A 26,408-nucleotide genomic window follows, 5' to 3' on the forward strand; every position below is an offset into this window, starting at 1 on the left:
CCCCGGTCGCGCTTGCCAGCGCTGTGATGATTGTATTGTCTCATGCATAAGCGTAAGGCCTCTATTTGCAAGATCGTCCACAAACAAGTAGCCACTCGTATGATTGTCCATGAACATAATCTTCCACTAGCATAAACTTCCATGCTCACGTGCTTCACAAAGACGATCGCCTACTCGCACAATCAACAATGCTCAGGAATTCCACAAGCACGATAGTCCATATCCATGATCATCCATGTGTACAATGGTTCACTTGCGTGATTTTCTACATCAATGATCATCCGTGTGCACGAGCTTACGAGCACGATCACCATGCACACTATTCCATACATTAAGGGTTCATGAGTTAATTTCAGTGTCCAAGTCCTGGTGTGACCAGTTATTACGTGATCGGTTTTCTCTCACCCAGCCAAGTGACGAGGACATCCCCGAGTGATCTCTTGCCGCCAATGATTGTGAGGGACGTTATGACTGGGAATGTATCTACTCGGAAGGGCAACCCTAATATGCTTGTGACTCATACACGAGGCAAGAGATTACGTATCTGGAATATTCCCTTCCCTGAGATTACGTGTCTGGAACATTCCCTTCCCTGAGATTACGTATCTGGAACATTCCCTTCCCTGAGATTACGTATCTGGAACATTCCCTTCCCTGAGATTACGTTTCCGTGTGCGGTTCATTTATTCACCATGCTTGTCAGACCCTACGCAATTGGAGGACTCCTCATGCCAATTCTTCAATGACTTTTGGGTCACAGAACTTCTGGCATCTGCTTCATTGCAGCATTCCCAGTACACAGTACCCATGGAAGAGGAACCGATGATTATTTTCGTTGCTTGTACTGTACTGACCATGAAATCTTCCATTCACAAGCACAGAGGTTCCCCTGTGCTATTTTCCCTTCGCATTTCATCTTCATGGTAACGTTCTAATTTCGTTCTCTCCCAGCAAGAGAGATCTCATCGCCCTTGTTCTCCATGATCATTGTTTCCCACTGGTTCACCTGCATGCCATGATCGGGAACCACACAACCCTGGACCGACGTGATCGAAACTCACGCTCGTTCCTCTGGTGATCATTACCTTCAAGTCACTACTGTATGTAACAATTCACCTCTTCCTGTTACCTGTTCCTTCCCACTGTTCATATTACCCTGAAGAGAAGAAGAGGTCACCGAAACACATGGCAACAGATCTGGCAATATTTTGAGACTTCAACCAAATCCTCAGCAAGGTTTTGTGGGAGGAGCAGTATTGTACCAAAACCAAACTCACGGGATTGGTTTTTGGTATGAGATGAATGAGCTCTTGCTCCTGCTATCAATGAACTCTTGTGATTAGAAGACACAATGAAGCTGCGCAAGGTTCTTTCAGGTGAGAGTACTGTTTGAGCAAACATGCTCCAAATGACTGAGTACCTGTGTAGAAGTTTTAGGCTATCCTTGCATCATTGCATGATGGAAAGGCTTCATTTTCTTCCATTACTTGTCCTGCTTGCTATGCAATAGGATAAGAAACATCAGGAATCCTCAGTCCCAGACTGTCAGCGAAGTTCAAAGACACCTTCCAACATCTGAGGGAATCCTTGATGCATACACCTCTCTGTCACTCTTTCCTTGTTTCTCAGATTCCTCAACACTTGCTGGAAGACATCGAGATTCAGAAGTACCCCGATCACTCCCAAAACATGCCAGATGGTACCCAGATTAGCTGTTTGTCTCTGTGCCTTCATTGTGGAAGCTCAATTTCTATGGTAAAAATACTGTTTAGTCCTCTATGCAAATTTTCTAGTAGGATTTAGACCTTGACCCTTCCATGAGAATCAACAAGACTATTGAGAGCAGAGGTGACAGTCTTTACCTTCTGGAGAACTCAAGCTGCTTAGTGTGTTTTCATAAGTCCTTAGATCTTTTGATTGTACCTACTCAAACTAGGGTTAGTCCAGACAAAGCGATTAGGAAAATGGAATATCTTTTATTGTGACCTTCAGTTCTGGGGGATAGAAAATCTCCATCGCCTGGGTTCAGCATTTTATGGTAAAGACTTATAATCCAAACAAAATTCAATCCTTCCTCTACTGCTTACAAAGGTGATTAAGTCTTTCGACTTACCATCCTTTTCTGGTGGGAGACACTCTGACTATCTTCAGTATGGAAGGAATAAGATCCTGAAATGCTGTTTTGTTCTGGCTTCATGGAACAATTGAACACGTGCTCCGTGGAACGAGGAGACTAACCGAGACATAACCATATGAAACCTGAATATCTGCTATACCCTAGCCTTTAGGAAGAACTTGTCAGGGGTATAAGTGCCAAAGGTGGGGTCTGGAAGCACTAGGCAACTTTTACCCACAGATCTTTAAAATACATTTCAATTGTGACCTGTGGTAGCTGTTCAGCAGACTATGTAGCTTACCTAGCATTACAAGACAAGAGGTGATTTTAACATATTTAGTTTGTTAGTCAGAAATCCTTGGTTAATGTATTACACGCCCTTCATAAGAGTAACAATAGAGGGGTTCACTGTATGTATATGTGTGTGTGTGTGTGTATATATATATATATATATATATATAATTTATACATATATGTATATATATATATATATATATATATATATATATATATATATATATATATATATATATATATATATATAATAACAAATTTTAAGTAATTTGTATTTTTCAATATTAAACTTAGCCGGTGATCATATAAGCTGCAACTCTGTTGCTCGACAGAAAAACCTACGGTCAAAATACGCCAGCGATCGCTATGCAGGTGGGGGTGTACATCAACAGCGCCATCTGTCGAGCAGGTACTTAGTACTCCAAGTAAACAAAGAACCAATTTTCTCTCTGTCGGGCTACCGGCAAGACCTACTAATACGCTGTTACTAACTGGATTTGTTTTCACAACTATTTGGTGAAGTACACTATTCTAGTTTTGAGCTTTCGCTATGCAGGGGTTTTATCTTCATCTCAAAACTTGAACTCGTTTTGGATAGATTTAATTATGGTGACAAAGAGAGTATGGACTCTCTTTCACTTTTAAATGGCCGATCCTTCCCTTAGACGGAAGTGTGTTTAGGTTTTTAGTAATTTTGCTTAACACGTTATAGATCTATATATTTTATATCTCTCCGCCTTTATTAGGCCTCTTCGATTAACTTTCCATTTATTATAAACATATAAAAATAAATTTTTATGTTTTGTTTATATGCGACCTTTCCTGATAGTAGGCGGTCCTAACTTGGAACCGAAGTTAATCAACGTTGAGCCCGTTATATCGTATTTAGCCTTTAAAGAATTTAAAACTTTTTAAATTTAATGTTTTATGAAAGAATTTCTTTGATAGTCTTCGTACTGTTTTCAAAGATGAACTAACGTTTAGTTTTTTAGACTACGCAGTTGTTGACGTTCAGGACGTTCAACATGCGCTCTATCGTTACGATAGAGAGAGAGTGTATCACGGTTTCACTTTGCAGTAAGAGTAAATCGATTCTGACGTTTCGTTCATTCTTTCTTAGCTTAAATGTTTTAAATTCTAAATTAAAGGAACTTTTTATTTGGAAAACCTTTCAGTTTTTTCCTTTAGTCAAATAACATGTTTTTTTGACGATATATAATTGGGCTCTTCTCTTAGGTGCGAAATCAAGAGAGAAAGAGAGATAGAGATAGAGATGGAGGGAGAGGAGAAAAAAACGTTCCGTTCAAGCGGGTAACGTTGTTCTCGTGTTACTCTCCTCCCTAGTCGCTGTACGGGGAAGAAGGTAAAACGTTTCTAGGGTTTTATTCTTGTCCCCAGGCTATGTGCGGTGAGAGATTGTAAACGAAGTTTATTTGAACTAGTGTTTAGTCTCTTTCCCAGCCACTGAATTCTTTATCTTTATATATGTTTTCTGTTTTTTGCTAGTATTAATGAGCTGCATTATACGACTGTTTTCGCAATTACTACCTTTTAATGAAGGGTAGAATTGCGTGTTTCAGGTAGAAATCAGTAAAAGTTTCGATTTCAGTGAAATAAGTGCAAAACAGAAAATCGAAGTGATAAAGTGATATGCGCAAAGTGTTACAGTGTTGCGTCCGAGGGTTCGTCTGTTCGTGCCTGTCGTTCACCTAGTCCGGGACCTCTTGCAAGCTCCCAAGCCCAGGGGAGAAGTAATGTCGAACGACTTATGGGTTCGTCAGGCCTTGATCAACGAACAGACGTTTCCCTCCGTGGTTTCGGGCGTATCTACCCAAGATCGCCCCACCCACACAAAGACGAGAGAGCCCATTTATTTCTCGTCTGCGGAAGAGGTTTCTCGTAAGAAACCATGGACCAAGGTCTCGCAGCTTATTAAGCGCAAGTCGGTCCCTTCCGCGCAAGTCCAACGGCCCAGTTGTAGCCACTGGGTCAGTTCGGACTCGCTGCAGTCTTCCGACGACTGCTCACCTCCTAAGAGAGGCAAAGCGGTACCGCATCAGGCAATCACACCGTCTGTTGCCGCACCTGCTCCTGTAGACCCTAAGTGGTCTTTGCTGCAGACCATGCAGTCTCAGTTAACGTCATTGATGCGGGACTTTCGTGCGGGGAAGGTTGACACTGCACCAACCTCTAGCCTACAACCAACACGGTTGTGCGTCCTGTGGACGCTGAGGCGACCTTCTGCCGCACTCCAGCTGAGAGAGTCCCGCCACCCATGCGTTCCAGTGTATCCTGCCAGCCGCATGTTGACGTTCAGTAACGCACGGAACCTTCCGTTGAGTTTCGCGAGGTACAACAACAGTCTAAGTTGTTTTGTTTTGACGCGGTGCGTCAACCTCCGCATTCTAGAGTTGTTTTGACTGCTCAGTCTAGACAGTCAAAGCAGTCTCGAGTGAACACTGTATGTCCTCACGCACCTGTTGTGGTTGACAGTTCAGTTGTTGACAGTTCACAGACTGTCAAGCAGTTACATGACGTTGCCTTCTGGTCTGCTACTAATGCACCAGTGCTGTATGTCCTCACGCACCTGTTGTGGTTGACAGTTCAGTCGTTGACAGTTCACAGACTGTCAAGCAGTTACATGACGTTGCCTTCTGGTCTGCTACTAATGCACCAGTGAGAGACTCACTGAGATAACCTAGCTTTTATCGGACAAGGTTCCTGTAGATGAGAAAGTGCTGTTCTCCCTCCTACTGATATTCCCTTGAGGACTGTCATTTGGAGAGGAGCATTAAGCTGCTTAGCCTCCTATGGACTTTAATTAAATCATGATGATTTTTTAAGGATCTTCGTCCGGATCTTGTAACTGCTGCTCCTCGTTCGCCTAAACGTCAGAACTTACACTAGGCCTAGCTACTTCGAAGCCGTTGTTTTTAAGCTAGTGCTCTCTCGCTCTCCTAGAGAGCGTTACGTTGGCTAGGCGACTGGTTTTTGCACCAGGAGGAGTTTTAGGGATACAGCCTTTGATTTCCCTTCTTTTAAACTGGCTTATAGAGCGAGAGTTTGATAGGACACGAGAGAAGTTCTCGGCTTGGGAGTTCATGCCTCTGCCTAGATAGACTTCTCAATTCTGGTAGACTCGCCCTGGCGCCTAGCCAGGAGACGCTCCAAGTTGTTTACAGGTCAACTTCTCAACTTTTGTCGAGCCTTTGAAGTTTTGCTGTACTATTATGTCACACATAACAAGGCTTTCAGGGATGGTAAATGGTTCCGCCTCAGTCGCTAGCCCCGTCTGTTGCCACACCTGCTCCCGTAGACCCTAAATGGGCTTTGCTGCAAGACATGCAGTCCAAGCTTGCGTCCTTGATAGAGGACTTAAATGCGGAGAAGAACCTTCTGGCCAACAACCTTCCAACCGGTTGGTTGTGCGCCCTGTTGACGCTGAGGTAACCTACTCGCGTCTGCCAGTTGAGGTGGTTCCTCCTTCTGGCCAACAACCTTCCAACCGGTCGGTTGTGCACCCTGTTGACGCTGAGGTAACCTACTCGCGTCTGCCAGTTGAGGTGGTTCCTCCACCGATGCGACCCAGTGTGGGTTGCCAGTCGCACGTTGACGTTAAGCGACGCTCGGAGGTGGTTGTTGACGTTCAGGACGTTCAACAACCAGCAGAGGTGACTTGTTGTGACGCAGTGCGTCAACCTCAGCAACCCGGTAGGGTGTTGACTGCACAACCCAGACAGTCTAGACAGTTTCGGGTTGACGCTGTACTTCCTCGCACACCCATGGTTGTTGACAGTTCACAGACTGTGCAGCAGTGCCATGATATTGCGTCCGGCTCCGTCACGCATCCACCAGTGCGACCGGATTCAGCGAGTCAGACGTTGCCCACTCCGTTGCCGTTTCCCCATCAGTTTCGGATGAGGAACCCTCTGATGAGGACGTTGCTGAACAAGACGATCAGCCCCCAGCCCTGCTATCCATCCAGAAGATGCTGAAGAAGGAACGCTACCCAGTCAGGCTGTGGATGAGTCTGGTAGGGACACTGTCATCCGTGGATCAATTTGTGTCACTAGGAAGACTACACCTCCGTCCTCTTCTATACCATCTAGCTTTTCACTGGAAAAAGGACAAGACGCTAGAAGCGGTCTCGATCCCGGTTTCCGGAAAGATAAAGTCTTGTCTGACTTGGTGAAAGGACTATATCAACCTTAGAGAGGGTCTTCCCCTGACTGTTCAGACTCCCAACCACGTTCTCTTCTCGGACGCATCAGACGTAGGCTGGGGTGCGACATTAGACGGTAGGGAATGCTCGGGATTATGGAACTCGAGTCAAAGGACAATGCATTTCAACTGCAAGGAGCTACTGGCAGTACGTCTGACCTGGAAAAGCTTCAGGTCTCTCCTTCAAGGCAAAGTGGTGGAGGTGAACTCGGACAACACCACGGCTTTGGCGTACATCTCCAAGCAAGGAGGGACCTAATCTCTGACATGGAGTACTAAGTACCTGCTCGACAGATGGCGCTGTTGATGTACACCCCCACCTGCATAGCGATCGCTGGCGTATTTTGACCGTAGGTTTTTCTGTCGAGCAACAGAGTTGCAGCTTATATGATCACCGGGTAAGTATATTCAAAAATTTATTTTATTAATAAAAATAACATTTTTCCTAACAAAACTTACCGAGAAACACTTTCTTAGGAGGTTACTGGTAACTCCTCTCCGACGACCAGAGTTTTACGTAGTTTCCCCTACTTCCATGTTCTATACTGTCCTGAATAACGGGAGATAACATGACCTGGGGGCAATGCCCGATGAAGGTCGCGTGTCTTTGAGAAGGAATCGTCAGTAAATTTTATGTAAGGAACAATACCACGAGGTCAGTGGGGCACTGCGGGGACAGTTGGGGGGGCCATAACTCGAAAGTGTTTCTTGGTAAGTATTGTTAGGAAAAATACAAATTACTTAAAATTTGTGATTTGTTCCGACACAGAGACTTACCTCGAAACACTTTCTTAGGAGACTTACACCTTAGGAGGAGTGAGTGCCCTTAACCCCTGACCCCGATGGACAGTAGGGAAAACTACATAAGAGACTCATTAAGTGTGATATAACACTTACCCTTCTGCAATGTCTTCGTTGTGCTTGATATGGCGAATTTCCGTCTTGTGTAATGAGCGATATTCTTGATGACGACTGATGGTACGAGAAAGTGAGAAAAGGGGGGAAAATAGAACTCGGCTCCTTGTGTCTAGATACTTTATGTTTCGCAATTGAGCCTGGGGCTTGAGCCGTCAAACCGAATGAAGGGCTGAGATGACCGGCCCGATAGAAAACCCGTCTAGGGACTTTCTCGTACAGTCCTTGAGATAATGTGCAGTGAAGGTCGACTGGTTGGACCAAGTTCCCGCTCGAAGAACCTGCGCTACTGACATGTTCTTTTCAAACGTTAGAGAGGTGCTAAGGCCCCTAACATCGTGAGCCCTGGGTTTCCCCGGTGTAGGAAGACCTTGTTTTAAGTAGGCTTGCGTGATCACTTTCCTGAGCCAGAACGAAACCGTATTTTTGGATATGTTTTTCTTTGTTTTTCCCCATGAGACGAAGAGATTCTTGATAGATGGGCGGAGGTTTGCCGTTCTCTTAAGGTATTTCCTAATAATCCTGACCGGGCATAATTTTAGGTCCTCCGGGTTTCCTTTATTCGGGATTGCCGGAATAGAAAAGCTCTCAAACCTCGGATCCCACACCGAGGGGTCCTGAGTCTTGGCGACGAAGGATGTGACAAACTTAAAGGTTACCTCCTTCCATCCCCTAGAGTGTTCCACCTCGAATGACAGGCCGTGTAGCTCGCCCACCCTCTTAGCTGAGGCTAATGCTTGCAAGAAGACCGCCTTGAGCGTGAGATTCTTGTCATCAATGTCCTTTAAGGGCTCGAATGGTGGTTTCCGTAACTTATCTAGGACTCGCGCTAAGTCCCAACTCGGGATTCTGGGGGTGGAAGGGGGTCATGATTGTTCGAACGCTCTGATAAGCATGGAGATATGCCTGGAGGAGCCGAGATCTATGCCCTTGAGAAGAAAGACTTGACCCAGGGCCGCCCGAACTCCCTTGATCGCTGGGACTGACATGGCTAACTTGTCCCTGAGATGAACCATGAAGTCGGCTATCACGGGCACTGACGCTTCCAAGGGCTCTTTCTTCTTGTCCCTGCACCACTTCACGAATACCGCCCACTTAGACTGGTAGACAGCTGTGGATGATTTCCTCAGGTACAGCGACATCCTCCTGGCTGTCTTGCCGGAGTACCCTTGCTTCTTCAGGAGCCGCTGGATAATCTCCAGGCGTGAAGACGAAGGGCTTGCGGGTTTCTGTGAAACCGCTGAAAGTGTGGCTGTTTTAATAGGTCTGACCTGTCGGGTAGAGGCCAAGGAGGTAGAACGGTGAGGTTCCTTAGGTCTGCGAACCATTCTCTCTCCGGCCACCAAGGCGCTACCAAAGTCATCCTTAGGTTGGTTGCTGCCCTTACTCTGTTGAGGACCTGTCTTATCAGGGAGAAGGGGGGGGGGGAAGGCGTACACGTCCAGACCGTCCCACTTGTGCTGAAAGGCGTCTTCCATTGCCGGCTTCGGATCTGGGACGGGAGAACAGAATACGGGGAGTTGACCGTTCAACCTTGTTGCAAACAGATCCATTACCGGGGATCCCCACATCTGTATAATGCAGCTTGCCACTTGTGGGTGTAGGGATCATTCTTTCGCTACCACTTGCCCCACCCTGCTGAGGCCGTCTGCTAGGACGTTGTTCTTCCCCGGAATGAACCTTGCCGTCAGGATGACGTCCTTCTGTTCCGCCCATTTTAGGATTTGAAGGGCTAGTTCGCCCAACTCCTTTGATCTCAGTCCCCCCTCCTTTTTCACGTAAGCCACCACTGTTGCATTGTCTGACATTAGGGCCACCGAATGCCCTCTCATGTCCTCCTCGAAGTGGTTGCAGGCTTCTTGGACCGCTCTCATTTCCAGGATATTTATGTGTAGGGACTTCTCCCCCTCTGACCACGCCCCCTTTGCTGTCTTTTCCCGGAGATGGGCTCCCCACCCGTCCTTCGATGCGTCCGTGAATAGAAGGACCTCCGAAGGTTGGGAGGACAGTGGCATCCCCCTTAGGGTGTTCGACCGATCCTGCCGCCATTCCAAGGCTTTCCTGGACTCCTGAAGGAGTGGCACCACAATGTCCGGGGAACTTTTCTGGTTCCAGTGTTCTTTTAAGTTCCATTGAACCACCCTTAGGTTCTGTCTCCCGTGAGGTACCAGCTTCTCTAGGGACACCAGGTGTCCTACCAACCTTTGCCAATCCTTCGCTCTTCTGGGGCGACCCAGAAGGAAGGGCCGGAGCACTCGATCCAGGTTGTCCAGCCTGTCCGTGGCTGGGAATGCCTTGACCTGTAATGAATCCAGGACTATTCCCAGGTACGTCATCCTGTTGGATGGGGTTAGCTGCGATTTCTCCAAGTTGACCACGATGCCCAGGGTCTTGCATAATTGAAGAAGATCTTCGCCCTGTTGTTTCAAGTCTTCCTTTGAGGATGAAAGGAGTAACCAGTCGTCCAGGTATCTGATGAGTCGAATGCCCCGTTCGTGGGCCATATGGAGACCGTCGTAAAGACCCTCGTGAATACATGGGGGGCTGTTGAAAGACCGAAGCACAGGGCCTTGAATTGTAACACCTGGGCACCCCACTTGACCCGGAGAAACTTCCTGCTCGACGGATGAATGGGCACTTGGAAGTAGGCGTCCTTGAGGTCTATAGAAATCATAAAGTCGCCCTCTCTCAAGGATGCCATGACCGTGCTTGGAGTGTCCATTTTGAAGGTTACTTTCCTGAGAAACCTGTTGAGGGCTGACAGGTCTATTACAGGTCTCCACCCTCCTGTCGCTTTTTCCACTAGGAACAGGCGGCTGTAGAACCCCGGACCTGGGAATGTCACTGTTTCTAAGGCTCCATTTTGCAGCAACGTCGTGACTTCTTCGTCCAACGCTGCCCTCTTCGCCAGGTCCTTGGGCACCAACCAGTCCGCCTGTGTTGCCGGAACCAGAGGGGGTGTGTCTTCCATGAAGGGGATCCTGTAGCCCTCTTTTAGTACTGTTACTGTCCACGGATCTGCTCCGTGGAGCTTCCATGCTTGCCAAGTGAGTCTGAGGCATCCCCCTACCTGAGGCTTTGGCAGGGGAGGGGGGCCTCCCATCTTACCTCCTACGGGAGGAACGGCCTGCTCGCCCCCTCCTGGAGGAGTAGAAAGAAGACCTATATGTTGGGGGGTTAGAGGATGATCCTCTTCGGGGGGGAACCGCAGAGGAAGGCCACTGTCTTGACGAGGGTTCCCTCCTTCCTTGAGTTGGTGCGGCACGCGCGGCCATGGGTGCTTCTGTCACTGGCCTCCTGAAGACGGGGCGGCGCGCAGTCTGTGGCTTCAGGGCAGGTAGCTATCTCTTTTTGGCCAACTTCTCCACGTCCTCTTCCGCCTTCTTCGTAGGAATAAGCTGCTCCCCCCAGACGGAGCAGGTCTTCAAGGCTTTCGCTTCCCTGTCGGGAATCTTAATGGGAAGGTTCTTGACTAGGGCGTCTCTTCTCCGGAGAATCCAGTTTGCGGAGAGAGCCAAAGACTGAAAGGTCAGGAATTTAAGGGCGTGGCTACCTGACCCCAGCAACTCATTCAGAGCCTCCCGTTTTGCAGGCTCCATGGAGTCTGTAGGAATCTGGGTGCCTACTAGGGTGGTGGCCCACCAATCCAGCCAGAAGGCCACATTAACCAAGTCCTTAGACATCTCCTCCATCATTGCCGACTCGGAAGGGGAGAAGAAGGTAGATGCTGCCGATGCCCTCCCGTCGGAGATGCCCTGGCACAGGATGTCTAGGGTTTCCTCGGTCTTGCAAGCACCGGTCGGCCTATTTTCCAAAGAGTAGTATTTCGTTTGCGACTTCAAACCCTGTAGGAGCTTTGCTGAGCTGTGACCCCTGCAGGAGTCGCTATTGCGGGATATGACCTTATCGATGTGAGTCCTTCCAATCCCCACGTTACTGGCCTCGGGAAGGGAGAGAAAGGACTTTTTCTGGGCGGGGACGGCTATGAACTTGTTCAGGCCTGAAGTCCAGGGTTCTTCCTCTTGAGTGGCGGGTTCTATAAGGTTGTTATAACCCCTAATTAAGGCAAGGACTCTCCTGTATGCGGAGTCCTCCGTCACCGACGACTCGCCCTCCCCTCCTTCCGACCGATGGGGCGAATCGTGATCTCGGTCTCCGCCGTGATGGCGGGGTCCTCGGTTCCCTTTACTTCGACGTCCGCCGTCTCTCTCCTCTTCGAGGCCTTTTTCGGCGAAACGGTGTCCTCCGTGAGATAGTTCGACGGAGGTGTCCGTCCCCTTCTGGGTTCTCGATGGGGGGACCTGTCGGGGCTGCCCGGCCTAGACGACGGCCCCCTCCGCTGGGCGGAATAAGCGTCTCCAGGACGGGTCTTAGGCCTGCAAGATGTAGCCCTCCGCTCATCTGGTGATTCCCTGGCGCGGCACGTGGAGGCCCTCCTAGGAGGACAGTCTCCTGCCCGCTCAGGTGTCGAACTAATAGACCTGGAAAAGTCTTTAAAGTTGTTCCCTGGGACGAACACCCACGTCCCTTTCGGAGAGACTGGTCTCCTGCTTTTGGGTGTAGGGGAACGGGGACTCATCCTGTCCCGAGATCCTGTGGGAGACCGCGAAGGGGAGTTCCTCCGCACAGACCGATCTCGTTTCCACGTCCCTACCGGGGAGACTGGTCTCCTGCTTTTGGGTGGAGGGGAACTGGGACTCATCCTGTCCCGAGATCTTGTGGGAGACCGCGAAGGGGAGTTCCTCCGCACCGACCGATCTCGTTTCCTCCTCTGTCGTTTCCTGCGTTCACTGCTTGACGAATCCGAAGAGTCACGTCCTGATGAGTAAAACTTACCCCCGTATCGAGACTTAGCACGTGACTGCGTTTTCTTGGGGCTACGCCGTACCCCTGACGTAGAAGGAATGGGGAGACTCTCCTGTAGCGAAGTCTTCGGCGGCAACCATCCCGACGGGCCCGCCAAACCGGGGAAGGCCTCGCCTAGGCCTTCCTCCATGTCCAGTGGGGACCTCATCGGAGTCCTCGGTACGTCCCAAGCCAATGGATCCTCTTGCGGGGACTCCTCTCTGCCGACGCCGCCCTCCGTCGCTGATGCCCCTGGAACTTCCACCCAGGAACCTGACGAAGAAAAAGGGACACTATTAGACCACATGGGGTCCCCCGACGAGACGTGGCCCCTATGAGAGAGAGCCACGTCCCCCGGACCCCCACTACACTCACTTACGGGCGCCTGAACTGCCTTGGCCGACGAAGGACCGCCCACAAATTCCCTCTCTTGGGAAACCGGAGCCATCTGCCTGTTCTCCCTGGACTTACCTCGCCCCTTACTCTAGGTAGGGGAAGACGGCTGTACCCTACCTGACCCTTCTCCTGCTGAAGTCGCAGGGGAAGAAACGCTAGTCTTCCTAGGGGACTTCTTCGATGCCTTCTTCTTTTTGGTACGGAATTTTATCCACTGGACCTCGGTCCAATCGGCACATTCGGAACACTTGTCCGACGGCGAACAAGCTTTACCCCTACACGAGGTACACAACGTATGCGGGTCAACATCGGGCTTGGACAGAAAAGCCCCGCACGATCTACCGGCTCTAGGCCCAGGACAACGGCGAACGTGCTCCATAACGCAACACAAAGGGCCGTAGACACAAGCAAGCCAAAAAGGGAAAGCACTAAAACACTAGGAAAGCACAAGGGAGCGAAATCAAAAGCACGTAGGTAAGGCACTTAACACACACTAAGAGATCCAGATCACGTGGGAAGCACGTGGAACCAAACACAAAGGGAATCGCACGGAGTATGAGGAGCGTCGTGAAGCACGTGTGCTCACGAACCGACCAGAAAACTTAACTGACGATTCCTTCTCAAAGACACGCGACCTTCATCGGGCATTGCCCCCAGGTCATGTTATCTCCCGTTATCCAGGACAGTATAGAACATGGAAGTAGGGGAAACTACGTAAAACTCTGGTCGTCGGAGAGGAGTTACCAGTAACCTCCTAAGAAAGTGTTTCGAGGTAAGTCTCTGTGTCGGAACAATATATATATATATATATATATATATATATATATATATATATATATATATATTTATATATATTTATATAGTGTGTGTAATATATGTATGTGTATATATATATATATATATATATATATATATATATATATATATATATATATATATATATATATATCTATATATATATATATATATATATATTTATATTTATATTTATATAGTGTGGGTAATATATGTAGGCTATGTGTGTGTATATATATATATATATATATATATATATATATATATATATATATATATATATATATATATATATATATACACATAGAATTTTTTCTCGTCTGAAATTCTCTAGAATTGGGTAACTTAGTCTTCATTTAAAAATAGAAAGTGATTTTCATTCAGGAGTGGTTTCATCTAAAATTTTGATGGCTTCGACAAAATTGATTTTGATTGTAAATACATTTTAGAAAATCCAGAATTATTTTTCTCACATCTAGATACATCTTTTCTGTAATATTACACAATAGAAAAAAATACCCAATTCTCCAAAATTGGGGATATAAAAGGGCAGCATACCATCCGGTATTTCCATTGAAAATGGTAAGCAAATAGTATTATGTCAAGTAATACAAGAGAGAGAGAGAGAGAGAGTTGAAAATGGTAAGCAAATAGTATTATGTCAAGTAATACAAGAGAGAGAGAGAGAGAGAGAGAGAGATAGATCTTACGATGGAAAAGCTCTCTTAGCAGCAGCAACGGCGGCGTCCACTTCAAGCTTAGAGGAGTCAGGAATTCTGGCCCAGATTTTCCCAGTGGCAGGATCGAAGGAATCCAATGTCCTTTTGCAGGGAAGGAATGTCCCTGCGATGAAGTTTTCTACCACTATCTCGACGTCTGCCATTCTTTATACCTGCCAAAAGAAGAAGAAAATAATCTACGTAAATAGGACGTTAAATGGGTTTCATATTAAGTGAATGAACAGGAAAAGAGATTTTGGTAATGTTATCTCGTCTTCGTCACTTCTGGTTCGAAAATATTAAACATTGACATAATAAAGTGCCAACTGAAATGAAGGACTTAAAGGGAGCAATTGAATTTAAGAAGAAACTAAAGACATTACTTTTCACAAGATCTTATGATTTCGAAGATGCTACAATCAAAGAATTGTATAAGTTATAATGAAAATGTTTCGTTAGATGATTGGTATGGACCTGCCCGAGAAGTAATTCACTCGACTTCAGTGGAGGGTTGGATTTAAACCCAAAACAAGAAAACAAGTAAGCTAAGATGCAAAGAAAGTTTGTCCTGGGAAATTCTTAAATGATGATTTTTCAATAAAAGAGTCGCTTAGGAACCACCTAATTTCAATTGTGAATTAATATGTGCACGTGTAATTTATATATATATATATATATATATATATATATATATATATATATATATATATATATATAAATGTATGTATATAGATATAGTGTGTGTGTGGAGCGTTTGATAATTGGGGAGTACTGTGACATGAATTTTAATAGATTAGTTCTTGCTACATTCATGCAAATGAAAATTTACTCTCTCTCTCTCTCTCTCTCTCTCTCTCTCTCTCTCTCTCTTGTGGGGGGGGGGAGGGGCTCAGGATTGCGTTCTATTCTCGGATCGGACAAGAACAGATGGGCACGTTCTTAGAATTAAATATATATACCTCTGTTCGCGTATGCAGTGAATTTTGTGCCTAATTGTTATCCGACCGTTACGGATCGCCGCTAGAATGGAGAGTGAATTAGATAGAGATGATAATAGATGGATTTATCCGTCCTAATACTTATATTCTATCAACATGGGTTGTGGTAGCCTATTGGAAACTTCCCCGTCTCGTTATATGTTGGACGGGAGTTCGAGTCTCGCTAAAGCTCGATAGTATATAGTAATTCTGCCTGTTGTTGTTGTAGTTCTAGATTACCTGGGCCCTCCGACCAGGCTTGGACTCGTGCAATTATCCAGCCCATAATATTGTCTGCAATCTCGCTATCCTTGTGTTCTAGGGATATGGGTGTTTGGAGTCATTAACAGCCATTGCCTGGCCCTTCCTAGTCCTAGCTTGGTAAGAGAACGTGCTTTGGCGCTGGTATGTTTAAATGCTCTGTTTCTTGGTCATTACCCTGTCCCTTGCCCCTGCCATTCATGAGTGACCTTTAAACATGGAAGGCATCCACGAGGCAAATTTCATCCTACATGTATGAAACCATTCAAAAGACTAAAGGCAAAATTCTCTCTCTCTCTCTCTCTCTCTCTCTCTCTCTCTCTCTCTCTCTCTCTCTCTCTCTCTCCTCTCTCTCTCTCTCTCTCTCTCTCTCTCCAGTTTATTGCTTATTAGTCTTTAAAATCTAATTGAATTTGTACATTAATCCAGTGTTTTTAATAGAAACAGAAACGGCCTCTGTTATACGAAGCCAGTTATTCAATCTGTTCTCTCTAGAGAATTTAATTAATTTCCATTATTATTTAATTCCAGGGTTTCTGCCATGATTACCTGTTGGCACCGTGATACTGCAGATATGTTCAAACGTTTTACGTTTATCTATATGACCAAGTCTGATGGATTTACAAACTGCCACGCAACAAAATTAGTTTGGTTTTCACCTGTCATGAGACATTTCCAGTATTTGTTATTGAGTGGAAATAAGGTAAGTAAACACCAAAGCTTACCTGTATCCTAGCTCTAAGTAAGTTATTCTTTTAACGGCGTAAGCATTGATATTATTATTATTATTATTATTATTGTTGTTGTTGTACTGTACCAGAGCCGTCCAAAATTACGTCTAAATATTTAGATAGATATGCCCACACGCGCGCACACATTCAACCCTTTCCTAACTATAACCCGCTCGTTTGGGCAATTTTGGGAAAGTGTGGTTTCCAAGTGTGCCTCTCTGGGTACCCCTTCTCTCCAGGGTATGGCTTCTCTCTCTCTCTCTCTCTCTCTCTCTCTCTCTCTCTCTCTCTCTCTCTCTCTCTCTCTCTCTCTCTTTTTGCTCCTTATTATATAGGGGAGACAATTATTGTCATCATCATTATCATCATCATCTAAGCTACAACCTTGGAAAAGGAGGATCTTTTAGCCCAAGGGCTCCAACGGGGAAAAAATAATAATTAAAGTTGTATCAAATTACTTTAGGAACAGGTTTAGAGTTTTTTAATCTTGCATATATATCAAGATTATGATGGGAGTTGTTAGAAAACGGATTTCGGAGGATTAATCACACCGGAAGAGATGCAAGTTTTGTCGGAAAAAAAATTCTTAGCTGTCTGGCTCGAAATTTTTTGAAGTTTCATCAAATCTTTATTCGGTAAACTTTTCCTACAAACATATTATTAACAAATCCCGTCATAACTAACTCTTGGGTGATCCAACTTCCCTCGCCATACTCATTCCCCCCCCCCTCCAAGTTTTCACGGACACAATATTTCGTAAAAATATATTTTAATTTCCTGGTTGCAAGTTTTTTTTTCGTCTTTGTTGATTTTTACGTTTCCTGTCAGCTGTTTTGGTATAAATGTGTGTGGGCTTTCTCTTTCATGGAACGTTGTTTGTGGGTCTGCCCTTTTCTCTCTATTTTTTTGTATTCGTCATGGTGTTTGATTTAAAGTAATGAGATTTTGTCTTTATTACCTCCTCCAACGAAGTTGGAAGGAGGTAATGATTTACCCCGTTTGTTTGTTTGTTTGTGGTTGTTTGTGAATATCTTCCTGGCCACAATCGTATAATAATGAAACTTGCAAGATTAATTATGTAAAAATTTGGAAATTATTAAATTTTGGAAGGTCAAAGGTCAAGGTCACAGTCAAACATAATGTCCAATTCACCTTGTCAACCGTAAGTTTGGACATCGTTGTCACAGAGACTTCAAACTTGATTCATATTTGAGTGTGTGAAAATCCACGCCAATTAATACATATTTAGATCAAAGGTCAAGGTCGAAAAATAAGCTGCCGTGGCGGAGGTCTGCACTATGCTGAATACCCCTCTAGTTTTCTGTATTTTTGTGTTCGTCAAGGTGTTCAATTTAAAGTAATAAGATGCTCTCTCTCTCTCTCTCTCTCTCTCTCTCTCTCTCTCTCTCTCTCTGTCTTTGACTGTATTTGTTTTAGCATTTGTTGCAAGATTATATCATTGTCTTTATAACTAGAATAATGGTGTTTATTATTGCTGGAGTTGTTAAATTTGTACTTAGATACATGCTTGATCAAACCCGATACCCATTGCTACGAAAAAAAAAATTCTCCTTGATTAAAAATAAGAAATTTCGTAACTTGATGTCCACATACATTATCACAGTTTATCGTTGTTGGCAGATAAAGTCTTGATTGGTTAAATATTATTACTTGGACTAGATTCGATCTAAATAATTATAGGAGCCTACCACAATATTATTATCATTATTATTATTATTATTATTATTATTATTATTATTATTATTATTACTACAAGCTAGGCTATAACCCTAGTTGGAAACGCAAGATGCTAAATTATAAGCCCAAGGACTTTCGATGTCAGGATGCCAGAGAACTTCAAATTAATCAATCAATATAAGCCTAAGGGCTCTAACAGGGAAAAATAGCCCAGTGAGGAAAGGAAACAAGGAAATAAACAAACACTCTCTAAACCCTTGAAAGTGCAGCAAAATATTCACTGAATGGTGAAAAAATGTCAAATTACATAATGAAAGGACAAATATATCTTTGACAAAAATAGCTTGTATTTCCCTACGTCCAACTGCAAATTATTATTATTATTATTATTATTATTATTATTTTATTATTACTAGCTAGGCTATAACCCTAGTTGGAAAAGCAAGATGCTATAAGCCCAAGGTCTCTAACTGGGAAAAATAGCCCAGTGAGGAAAGGAAATAAATAAACTACATGAGAAGAAATAAATGATCAATATGAAATATTTTGAGACCAATAACAATGTCAAGATAGGTTTCATATAAAAACTAGAGTAAGAGTCGTATGTAAAAATACCCACTAGTTTTCTGCTACCAACTTTGTATACAAGACTGGAAGAGTTAACTAATCGCCTCCTTAATGCAATAATTGGAATGAATCGTGCAAAGGGTTATGCTTATATGAATATGGCTAAATACTTATATTTGAACTTGAACAGTGTATAAACTTCACAATCGGGTAGTTGAATCGCTAGAACTTCAGAAGTTCAAACTTGCTGCAATGTTTTTATTTCGAACAGGCTGATATAAGCCTTTTTGTAGTTTATATATGAAATATCTGTTTTAATGTTGTTAATCTATTTCAAATATTTTATTGTTAACTTCTCTTGTAGTTTCCTTTCCTCACTGGGCTATTTTCGCTGTTGGAGACCTTGGGGTTATAGCATCCTGCTTTTCCAACTAGGCTTGTAGCTTAGCTAATAATAATAATAATAATAATAATAATAATAATAATAATAACAACAACAAGTGTTATCGACACTATACTTTACAATTGTAAAGGAGGGCGCGACACTAGTTTATCATAGTTTCATTATTATAATGATTAAAACAATTTCTAAATGTTTTAGGGTTCGTTTTTAAATAGAGCCTTATGGAGAAACCTGGTATCAAACGAAATCACAATCTGTAGGAACTATATTAGAATCAGCAGGGCCACCGCTTTACCGTCAGTGCACCTCACGGGGTTCTTTGTAGACATTATTGAAAGCAATGGCCATCGCAGCATTCATGTTGATCCTATGTGCACCTTCTTTTTAGCCTTCTAATTTACTAAATGTCCTCCTAAGTCCCAGCGCTGGACCACATGGCTCAAATATTTTAATTCACGATTGCTGACGCTATAATATATATCACAAATATTTATCGTTTGGAAACGTCCCAGCTGTTGATTTGCTGGACTGGGGTTCGAGATCCATTCAAGATCTATAGTTTTGTTTGTAGTGTATACAACCTCGCTATCTCTGTGAGCTAATTATTGGGGGGGGGGGGATATGTAGGTACGGTTGGGGAAACCTGTAGGTCTACCTGCTGAGTCATCAGCAGCCATTGCCTGGCCCTCCCTGGTCCTAGATTGGGGGAAAGGGCTTGGGCGCTGACATTGTCCTGCTAGGGCATTTTCACTGCTGCTTGTCTTGGCCATTCATGAGTGACCTTTAAAGCCTTTAAACGTCTCATCTGTTGATCTGCTGGAATGGTGTTCGAGACCCGCTCAAGCTGTATAGATTTTTGTAGTGTATATAACCTCACTATCTTTGTGAGCTAATTATTGGGCGGTTAGGGGGAGCCTGTAGGTCTACCTGCTGAGTCATTAGCAGCCATTGTCTGGCCCTCTCTGGTCCTAGTTTGGGTGGAGAGGAAACTTGGGCGCTGATCACATGTATGTATAGTCAGTCTCTATGACATTTTCCTGCTAGGTCATTGTCACTGTTCCTTGCCTCTGCCATTCATGAGTAACCTTTAAACCTTTTAAACAGTGCGACGGGCCATACCTACTCGGATAAAATCTTTTGAAGGAAATTGCGTTCGACTGACGTGAACCGTCAAGAAATTCACAGACAAGAATGTTAGGAGTTTGTAGGAGGCATTAGATTGCATTTTAAAGTAAAGACAATAAATTTCAAGTAGAAAGTGACTTTTGATATTTTTATACTTTTTTTTCATATTGTCATTGTGAAATTAACCCAAGATTATATCATTCATCGGAACACATGGAAATATTCCTCTCTTGCTTATTTCTTTCCTTCCTTGCTTTTCGAAATAGCGTAAACATCGGGTGCTCATTATTGGTTATGAATCTATCGCTTTTATAATATAATAGTTTTAACTGATGTGAAATGAATAAGGAACAGTTATAAAGATGTGAATGTTGTGAGATGAAAGTGGCCTCTTGCCCGCAGGAGCTCCGAGAACAACCCATAAATAATCTAACTGAACTTGAACTTTACATTTTTATTTTTATATATAATCGATTATGTCATTAGCATTAAAGCTGCGATACCTGATGGGTCTAAATCCATATTTTAGGTAATTTAGATAAAAGTTATTATTTGGAGTATTTAAAGGTAATTATGTAATTGATAAGGAAATTTTTATGTAATAGTCTAAGTTGTTTAACCCATAGTTACGGTAGAATGAAATACAACTCAAGATTTGTCGTCTTGAAGAAAGGGTCCACTATTTGACGATTAATGATTAGAAATTAAGTGGAATGGGGAAATAGTAAGCCTCTGCCAGTGTATATTAGCAGGAGCTCCTTAAGTAGAAGGCGAGAAGGTATTCCAGTTGAAGTCTGGCCATCCTGACGCCCCATCCAAACCAGTTATGTCCATGGCGTCCCTGGGAGGGATTCTGCTCCGCGCACTTTTGTTTTGATTCTGAACGACACTAGCGCCATCTGCTCACATCACACCGTGGGTCACATGACGTAGTATGCCGTGATTATTATCATGGGGTACCTCGGTAACAATACTACGTGACAGTTCATCTTATAAACTTTTCAAAACCATTCATTATCAATTTATCATCTTGTAAGTCAGCTCTGTTCCCATGGTAACTTGGGGATGAGACGTCTACTCGACTCCAAGGTCATGTTTTATTTACAAGTCTAGTAGCGAAACATAGTGAATGTTTTTCATTTTATTATTCAATTTTTCAAAATTTTCGTCCACGAAAATTATACATTATTTCGATGGAAACATCCATTCATATGGTTTGACTGTAAATTTCGAAAAATCGGTAGTATATATGAAATTAGTTTAAGTTGTATAAAGGCATATTATCCGTAGTAACAATGAAATTAGTTAAGTACATTGTATAGAGGCATATTTTAACGAAACTACAGTATACTGTACACTGTAAAGTTGTTTAGTAGCAGGAGTTGAATGAAGATCTCACGACACTGCACAACATTCTTTTACAACTATTGCCTATATTTCACAAACTTTTCGAATTTGATTTAATATATTTTAAGCCCCTTGCTAAATACACATTCCAAGAACATTTAGTATCTGTGATGCCATTTATGGATAAATTTACATATATATTAACTGTATATCCTCTCTGCCCAGTTCATCGTTTAAATCATACACCACCATGAGTAATGCTTGCACTAATCCATCCCTTAGCTTGTTATATTCATTTTAATTACTGAACTTGTCCGTTTGTATTGTATAATCGATATCAACTTTGGCTTTTTTTCTTGTCATTATTGTACTTCATACTATTGTACCCTTGCTTGAGGGTACACTCGGGCACACACTATCTTGTTTCTCTTTCTATCGTCTTTATGAAGTTTTTATAGTTTATATATGATAGATCTAATTATCTAAAAATGTTTTATGTTGATTGTCATTACTTCTCTTGAAGTTTATTTGTTTACTTGTTTCCTTCCCTCACTAGGGTATTTTTCCCTGTGGGAGCCCTTGGGCTTATAGGATCATGCTTTTCCAACAGGGGTTGTAGCGTAGCTAATAATAATAATAATAATAATAATAATAATAATAATAATAATAATAATAATAATAATAATAATAATAATACCCGTTAGTTTCTACGTCTGGCAATTACTTTGTTTTTCGTTGATCTCTGTTAGTCTGTAGTGGTATGCACCATTTGACTTTTTCTCCGGAATATCTTTACCGTTTATACATATATAAATCACCAAATTCTACATAGTTTACGAAAATAAAGTACTTTTAACGTTATAAATACGTGCAAATTATGACAGGTTCGTGCTTTATCAGAACCAATGCTCTGTAATGTTAATTTCATGTAAATTATGAAATACTGTAGATTTATTTAACCCGCTTAGAAACTCAATATGTAAAAGAAAACGGAGAACACCCTCAGCATTATTCAGGAATGTACGACACAATTGAATTCTGACAAGCTGCACTTATTTCGCTCTGTAAGTTAGTGTACTTAACCACTAAAAAAAAAAGTATTTCACAAATCAGTAAATACCTTTGAAGCTAGCGACGAGGATGACTGGAGGAAGAAGAATATGACCAGCGCATTGGGTTATACGGATGGTTTTGGGCGGAGTCCAGTGTTGCCAAATATCGCTTTTCATATTTGGTGATTTTTTTTTCATCTACAATAGATCGATGAAGAATTATATTTATTAGTTGGATCTACTGGTAATGATGTTGTATTATCCGTTATTACCATCAAACTTGCAATGTTTTGTACATTTATTGAAAAATAAATTTCGTCTAATTTTAACTCTGTGACCACATGTGTCCATCCTGATCACATGAGTAATATTACCAACTGTTTTAATCGTTTGCGTTTGCTTCTGACATATAAAGATATCAAGTGTTTGTATATATTGTTGTAGAATATTTATATCTTAATGTAGTTCCCAAGGATAAATAGATTATTTTCCTTTAAAACGCGTTGAAATCAAAATGAATTCAATGCGCGATTTGCTGATATTGGTAAACTTTCCTTGAACATCATTCTGGATTTATATGCTTGCCATGTACCCCCATGATCAAAAACAGTTGAAAGACACAACATTGAATATCAAATGTTGCTTTTGTCTGCTGTTGATTATACTGAAAAGTTAAAGTAAACTGTGTTTTGGTCTCGCCAAGGTTAAATCTTTGTTCCCTTTGTACCGTTAAGTTCTATAGCCTCTGTTTCGTTGTATGTTGTGTGTTCATCGCAGAGTTTAATTTATCATTTTGCCCCTCCCTTTAATTTAATACCCTGTCTTATACGTATTAAATCTGTTTTAAAACTAATTTTGTGAAATATTCAAACCTTAATCTCATTTTTTTTATACTTGAACTTTTCTACCTACAATTGCATTTCCTTATAAAGTGTAACTATCTAATATATATATATATATATATATGTATGTATGTATGTATGTATGTATGTATGTATGTATGTATGTATGTATGTATGTATGTATGTATGTATATATATATATATATATATGTATATATATATATTATATATAGGCCTATATATATATATATATGTATGTATATATATATATATATGTATGTATATATATATATATATATATGTATGTATGTATATATATATATATATATACACATATATACACACACACATATATATATATATATATAATGTGTGTGTGTGTGTGTGTGTGTATGCACTATAATCTATGTTTATGTTAAGAAGGATGCATAGTTCAAGTTAATCAGTAAGTTTACGAATAAAAGTTACTAGCCCCATCCCGTTCTCTCGAGTAAGCGAATGCTTAGCCTTGTACCCGATGTCTTTAGACCTTGCATGTACCCGTTAACCGCTGTTATGTGTGGACCGATCGTTAGTGATCAGGAGGTACTATAGATAAGTAACGTAAGCTGAGGGTAGCAATATATATTATTTCTTTTATTATTATCAGCTAAGCTACAACCCTAGTTAGAAAAGCAGGATGCTATAAGCCCAAAGGCTCCAACAGGGAAAAATAGTCCATTGAGGAAAGGAAACAAGGAAATAAATAAACTACAAAAGAAGTAATAAATGCCTGTCTGTAAATGCAAAAATAGATAATGTAATAAAAACTGCTGTTTATCTTCTAAGAAATATTGCATTTATAAAAAAGTACCTGGACGAAAATTCTGTTATGAAACTTGAGATAAACTGTGTTATTGCCAGGATTGACTATTGCAATTCTATTACAATACCAAAAGTGCAATTTAAGAAATTACATAACATAATAAACAGAGGAGCAAGACTGATAAAAGGTGTCCCTCCTAGAGAAAGGGTCACCCCCTATACTAATCGATTTACACTGGCTGCTGATTAAAGCGAGAATTGAATTTAAATTATGTACAAAAACCCACCAAGTATCAGAACTGGGCGATCAAAATACTTGAGAGAACTGCTACATATTGCGCAGTCAACAAATCGTGTCGACACGAGAATAGTTACAGATGGCTTCAATCTGTTGGAACCTAGATTTATGCCTACTTTAGGCTCCAGAACCTTTAAATATGCAGCCCCGAGACTAAATAACAAGCTCCACGAAACATTCGAATTATTGAAGACATTAAAGCTGTCAAGAGAATCAAGAGGAAACTGAAGACTTTCTTATTTCATGAGTCCTGTGACAGTGACGATTCAACAGTAAAACGGATTTTGAGTGAAGCGAAAAATCTATTTTTGGGTGAGATAGCCATGGCGTCCTGATGGAAGGTTCCTTTTTGGTAGCTTCCTTTGGTAAATAACTACTAAGATATTCCCAGAGAATTTAACCACAGGTTATCACAGAATTCTAACTTCTGGAGCGTGTATCCTAAAGGTTTCCCTCTAAGACATCGTATATCAACAGGGGACGCATGTATTAACGCGCCACCTAGCTATCTGCACCCCACATAGAGTTAACACTTCGATGTGGAGGGGCGGAGAATAGCTGGGGAGCCGTTCCACAGCTATACTCGTCCGTGGCTACTTTTGGTACTCGAAACGTAAACAAACGGGCGCCATTGCTAAATGACGTCACGTCCGTCCTCATCCTGACGCCAGTTGCTTGCCGATCACCATGATACAGCAGGACAGGGTGGGACCTGAAAGGCTGGACGAAGTAGCAGGGAGGATCCATCAGGACGCCATGGCTATCTCACCCAAATATAGATTTTTCGCTTCGCTCAAAATCCGTTTTTTGGGCTCAAGCCATGGCGTCCTGATGGAAGAATACCAGAGAATCAATGTATCGTGGTAGATTTCCCCTTGTAGTGTAAGTGCCGAGGACTTTGAATAGAGTAAGCATAGTAACCTCGATAGAGGTTCCGTGGGGCTGAAACTTCCTGCCCCCCTTGGCAAAGAAGTCCCAACGGACCATGCTGAGGATCAAAGTGGTTCTCGAAGGGCTACCCACCTTGCGGGGAGAACGTGAAGAACTCGGAGACAAGACAGAATGGTTGATATTCATATAAGAACATTCTCAATGACAGACAAGTGGTGGTTAGGCACTGTATATTGTAACAAGAGAACGGTCTGGTCTCGAAGGTATAGCGCAAGTAAGTATTCAATTAGGAATATTACATAGCATAGGTGAGTATATAATATGGATTGAACCAATTATTCTTCATCATTTTTTAAAGAAAAAAGGAGGGGATAATGAAACTATGACAACCATGTATTTCATAGTATAAGTAGGAGCGGATTAAGACGCACAAGTAATAAAATAGAAATTTTATTTCACAATTGCAGAATATGGTAAATAAATGCAATAAGGGATGTAAAAGTAATTTACAATAAATTATAATGTACATAGTAATGAAAGACTTCGCTCTTGAATCTGAAAGAAAATTTCAAATTATTAGAAGGCACAGGTTCCAGAGGAACGTCAGTCTTTATTAAGAAAAAAACACATCATGCTCTAGGCATGCGGCACTCATGTGACGACTATGACATTTTCACCTTGAAAAAGAACAGTCTATGAAAAAACACTAAGTGTGTCTGAATTCACTACGTATCACACGAGGGTCAACATAGGCACCCGAGGAGTTAAAGTCCCAAGTAACTCACTGTTCTATGCAGAGTTAGGTGCAGGTTTCATAACACTACCTGCGGCTACCACGAAATGTTTGACTTCATGCACTTGTTTCGCGTAATGCTTGAAGAAAACACGCGAGGATTTCCAGCCTGTGAAACTCTTGAGGCTTTCGAAATTCATGCTCTGAAAGAAATTCAGAGACGATGCGACTTTTCTAGGATCATGACCTGCGGGTGTACTGTCAGGATCCGCTCTGCGAATGAAGTAGGTGATTTTCGCTCTTAGTTGTTTCAGTGACAGGTTGCTACCCGATGTTTCTCCTTTGAAGAGTTGGCCTCCACCAAAGTCAGAAGTTCTA

General features: G+C 42.4%; 2 protein-coding genes across 3 annotated transcripts in view; one reads left to right on the forward strand and one right to left on the reverse strand.

Annotated features, from left to right (window-relative positions):
• The window catches only part of LOC137644081 (2-aminomuconic semialdehyde dehydrogenase-like), a 54,399-nt gene extending 31,717 nt beyond the window's left edge, over window positions 1-22,682 (reverse strand). The window contains exons 1-2 of the mRNA XM_068377018.1: window positions 22,531-22,682; window positions 14,293-14,474 (exon numbers count right to left, since the gene is read on the reverse strand). Of these exons, the coding sequence (XP_068233119.1) occupies window positions 14,293-14,465 (173 nt within the window). The 5' untranslated portion in view covers window positions 14,466-14,474; window positions 22,531-22,682. The remainder of the gene's footprint in view (window positions 1-14,292; window positions 14,475-22,530) is intronic.
• The window catches only part of LOC137644084 (uncharacterized), a 217,923-nt gene that overhangs the window by 170,442 nt on the left and 21,073 nt on the right, over window positions 1-26,408 (forward strand). For both annotated transcript variants that reach the window (XM_068377030.1, XM_068377029.1), the window contains exon 2: window positions 16,071-16,242. In XM_068377030.1, coding sequence (XP_068233131.1) covers window positions 16,081-16,242 — 162 coding nt within the window. In that variant the 5' untranslated portion in view covers window positions 16,071-16,080. The remainder of the gene's footprint in view (window positions 1-16,070; window positions 16,243-26,408) is intronic.

This window comes from Palaemon carinicauda, chromosome 7, assembly GCF_036898095.1.
Source record: "Palaemon carinicauda isolate YSFRI2023 chromosome 7, ASM3689809v2, whole genome shotgun sequence".
NCBI classification, from domain to species: domain Eukaryota; kingdom Metazoa; phylum Arthropoda; class Malacostraca; order Decapoda; family Palaemonidae; genus Palaemon; species Palaemon carinicauda.